This window comes from Egretta garzetta, unplaced genomic scaffold, assembly GCF_000687185.1.
Source record: "Egretta garzetta isolate BGI_Z169 unplaced genomic scaffold, ASM68718v1 scaffold134, whole genome shotgun sequence".
Taxonomy (NCBI): domain Eukaryota; kingdom Metazoa; phylum Chordata; class Aves; order Pelecaniformes; family Ardeidae; genus Egretta; species Egretta garzetta.
The window spans coordinates 78,779-82,953 of record NW_009259422.1 but is presented as its reverse complement, the minus strand read 5'-3'; the positions used below and the strand labels follow the sequence as shown (position 1 = coordinate 82,953).

The window sequence follows — 4,175 nt, the reverse complement described above, 5'->3', positions numbered from 1 at the left end:
CCCTCGGAGCATTTTAATAGCTCCTTGGATCATTTTAGTAGCCCTCCTCTGGCCCCGCTCCAACAGCTCCATGTCCTCCTGGTGCTGAGGGCTCCCGAGCTGGACACAGGGCTCCAGGGGAGGGCTCACATGGCGTGTTTATTTATGACACATGCGATCCCAAACGAAAGCGTACAAACAGATAATCTGGCCAGCACAGTGCAGGTAGGGCTATAAAGTCATCAAGATACTCTTTAAAGAAACGGGCTGATGTTCTGATTTGGTGCTGGTTAAACACGGCAGTGGCTCTGTGGTTTCAATCATCTGGGGTTTCGTTTGCCTTGCAGAGATTAAGCCTGTGGCGGTGCAGGGTATGCGCTAAGCGGGCGCGTGGAACGCAGGGGAGAGATGGGCAATAAATGGCAGCCGGCGCAGGAGGGGTACCGCTGCGGTTGTTGGAAGCCTGCTGCCGTGCTGGCAGCCGTGGAATGCTGCTTAGCACCGCGGGTGGCAGTGGCACCGCGTACCACCGGAGCATCCCCGGCCCAGGGCGCTCTCTGAGCTTGAACCGCAGCAGCCGCTGCCAGGCAAAGTTTCAGGGTGCTCGCGATGGTGCCCATAAGGGCGCTGTGCAGGGGAAGAAGCGTCCCGCTTGGCAGTGGTGTGCTCCCTCAGAGGGAAGGGGGCGATCCAGGGGGAAAGGAGCTCAGCGTTGGGATGAGTGGGAGCGGGAAAAGGAGGGGAGCTGCCGAAGCGCGTGGCCGCGCGCTGTGCAGCAGAAGGCAGTGTCCTCAGCTACCGCGGTTACAAAGCCTACTAAAGCTGCAAGAGACTGACATGAAAAACGCACCCGCTGGTAAACGTTATCCCTAATAAGAAACGGCATACATTCCCGAACTGTAACACCTGCCACTGAAAATAGCAGAGAGATTTAAAGTATGTCGTAGCAACTGGCTGCTCCCCTGATCCCTCACATAGTCCGTCTTCCTTTTCACGATGTCAAAGAGGATTTTGAGGGAGGAAAAATAGGGCAACACACATGCACCTTGTAAGGTGCAAGAGTGCGTCTGCTCAGACAGTTTGAAAGTCTCTGTTCCATCAGCTATCTTGGCATTTTGTTCAAAATCCCTTGGCGTGTTTTCATCTTCCGAGCAGCTTTCTTCACGTTCTGCAGGTGTGAAGATTAAGGAAAGGTCCTTGTTCATGGGGCAAGTTCCTCTGCTTTGCTTCAGTGAAGGAAATGTACAGCTTGTGTTAATGTCAGCCTCTTTCCTTGCAGGAATTTCAGGTTGAGCAGGGATACCACACTCGCAGCGTGAGGCGTCTGTAATTCAGCTCAGTTCTAACATCCGAAATTACAAGCTTTCACCACCTGCTTTAGAAGTACCTAGGAAAGATTATAAGAAAAACAAAACAGATGCATTACTCAGGGTTATTGTTGAAAACCAAAACAGTAGAGGCAACTGCTGACCTCAGGAACAAGTGGGTAAAAATTATGCCGAAATGTTTCAGCAAAGCCAGCAAGTCTGGAAACAGTTCAGCCTTCCTGTAGCAATTCTAAAGCAATAGAGATTAAATGAATCAAAAAGCAGATCCAAAACTGGTGAAAGGAAATGAAGTCATTCCTCTCAAAGCAGGCATGTCACGGAAGGCAGCAATAACGGCTCTCCTACCAGTGATCCTCAACACTAGGGCGGAGAAATCTCTTCTACGGCTGAGAGGCAGTTCTGCCTCCACCGCCCGTTCAGTTGTCAGTCCCTCTGAAGGCTCCTCAAGAGCAAAGTGTGGCAGTGGTCTCAGTTGTTTCTGGTTTTGCTTAGCAAGGCCATAGAAGTGAAATACCTACATGAAACTGTCTTAGGCGGTCTGCAGGAACACTGAGACATTAATTAAAGGATGTTCGAACGGAATGGATACCTACATTGTATATACCATCAGAGACCTCTAGTCTTCTAACGGACTGGCTTCCTTTTCTTCTCTAATCTTCAGGTTCTCCTTTTCTCTGCTGTTTAAAAAAAAAGGGGGAAAAAAGATATTCTGAGCAGCAGAGGCACATTCTGAGTTACATATAACATACATAACATATAAGAAGAAGTTACATGAGAAGACAATAAGCATGCTACATGCATGGTGACCACAGTGCCAGGTTTGTGGAGGAGAGACCAGAGTGATCACCTGCCAGCTACCACCACATCAGCTGGACCCTCCTCTGGGAGAGGAGCCACTATGAAGGGCAAGAGCAAAATGAGGACTCCGAAGCTTGTCCAGCCTGGGGCTCTGTTCTGACTGCAAGGAAGCAGCCAATTATTGCTAATGGTGCTGGCAGTTTTGCATTGTAGATGCTTATTGTAGAGTCCAAGCTACGAAGATGTATTTGACATGCTTTCCCAGATGCCTTTCTCTCCTCTGTCCTTACAGTTCAGCGCCTGTCACCTCGATCCTCTTCTCTTGCGCTTTCTTCCGATAGTGTCGACAGATAACCACAACTGTCACCACAATGATCATCAGAATACAAGCAGACCCAATGGCCACCGCCAAGAAGTGGATTTCTGAGAAGTGCACTGCAGGGAGAGAAACAGATAAATGAACAGGAGGGCCACACAGCGGGCTCTTGGTATGCGGCTGGGAACCTGTGTCCATGAATATAACCTTTCCTCGGGCTCCTTTTTTCCTTGGATCCACTAATTACCCTCCTGCTTTCCCTTTATAATCCCTTTTCTTCCATATATTTTCCCAAATGTGGAGGAAGACCTGCCAATGCTTCACACTGGCTAAATTCACATGACCTCTGGTGGCCTCTCACCTTTCTGCACAACTCTGAGTCGCACTTCACCAATGGTGCCATCAGCATCTGGCGGGTTCTTCACCTGGCAGGTGAAAGTCCCATTGTCAGTGGGCTGCAAATTCCAGATAATGATGGAAACATCATTATGCTCAATATTCCCATCCCAGGTGACTCGCTCTCTAAACCGTCCAGAAGATTTGTAGGGCTCCTTCAGGTAGTAAAATACCTACAAGAAAGAGAGGAAGCTGTCATTCCTACGCACTGTGCAGTCTTCGTGCTCAGAAGCAGCACATGAAAGCGGTGTGGCACCAGCTGAGGCACATGGCCTAAGCTGAAGGAGAGCTGCGTGTGCCCAGTCGCCATCAGATGAGCTCTGGGGCCATTTCAAAAGATAGTGCCTCTGCATTTCAGCTCTGCTTGCCCACAGCCACACCTGGAATTTTTGCAGTCACTGGGCTTACCCAGTGCTGGGCCTCAGGACTGCTTTGTTTGGGCAAGCGTGCATCAATGAAATGGAGCGTACGGGTCTCACTTACTGGCTCATGAGAGCTCAGGTCCTCGGGCTGGAAGTTCCAGGTCACTGACAGGTGCTGGCTAATCGGGCTGCTGCTGGAAAAGGTGCATTTTAACCGCAGGTTAGTGCCGTTCACAGCGTACACCTCCTTGGAAGTGTGAACTTCCACGGCTGCCGCAGGCCACAGAGCTGCAGGGAAAACAGTGGGGGTTAGAGATAAAGAAAACTACTGTCTAGGAGTAAGCTCATCACTTTTCCTTATCTGCATTTTGTCTGTGCAGGAGCCTGCCTTATCTAGCCATGTTGATGTTTAACCTGACAGTCATAAGCGCACCCATGTAATTACCGAGGGAGGTGATCCTGCATATGCAGAAGCCAGAAGAACCCCTGTGCTTCAAGGATTTTATCAGTTGATGTGCAAGCTGCACAGCGCTGGTTTCCAGGGAGTTTGCATTTGTCCGAACTGCTGGTACAGTGCTTGCTTTCCCATTTTGTGGCTGCACAGTTAAACACTTGCAGATCTGGTAACTGGTTGAGAAAGGACCGCTGAGAAGGACTTGCCTGCAGGGACAAGGGCCTTGGGGGGGGGGGGGGATGTCTCCCTTCAGGCGGGAGGAAACTTGACATCTAGAAGGTACAATGCTGTTGTAAATGCCAAGCCTCCTTAAATATACACTTGCTCCTGCTTGGCACCATATAACTTTTCATGTGCTTGTCCTGGTCACATTTTCACCAGTGGGTACACTACTGCACTCAATTCCCCAAGCAGATTTGTTCAGAAAAGCAGTCCTGCCCTTTCAAGTAGAACTGCTGAGCCCCAACACACAATTGCTATTTCCCATGCTAGAACTTTCCTTTATACGCTTATCAGTCATGCACACCATGGCGAAAACCGCT

General features: G+C 49.8%; 1 protein-coding gene across 1 annotated transcript in view; it reads right to left on the bottom strand.

Moving 5' to 3' along the window:
- Nucleotides 1-1,923: 1,923 nt before the first annotated feature.
- Nucleotides 1,924-4,175, bottom strand: part of MPZL2 (myelin protein zero like 2) — a 3,513-nt gene continuing 1,261 nt past the window's right edge. The window contains exons 2-5 of the mRNA XM_009636923.1: nt 3,301-3,467; nt 2,783-2,990; nt 2,396-2,540; nt 1,924-1,984 (exon numbers count right to left, since the gene is read on the bottom strand). Coding sequence (XP_009635218.1) covers nt 1,924-1,984; nt 2,396-2,540; nt 2,783-2,990; nt 3,301-3,467 — 581 coding nt within the window. The remainder of the gene's footprint in view (nt 1,985-2,395; nt 2,541-2,782; nt 2,991-3,300; nt 3,468-4,175) is intronic.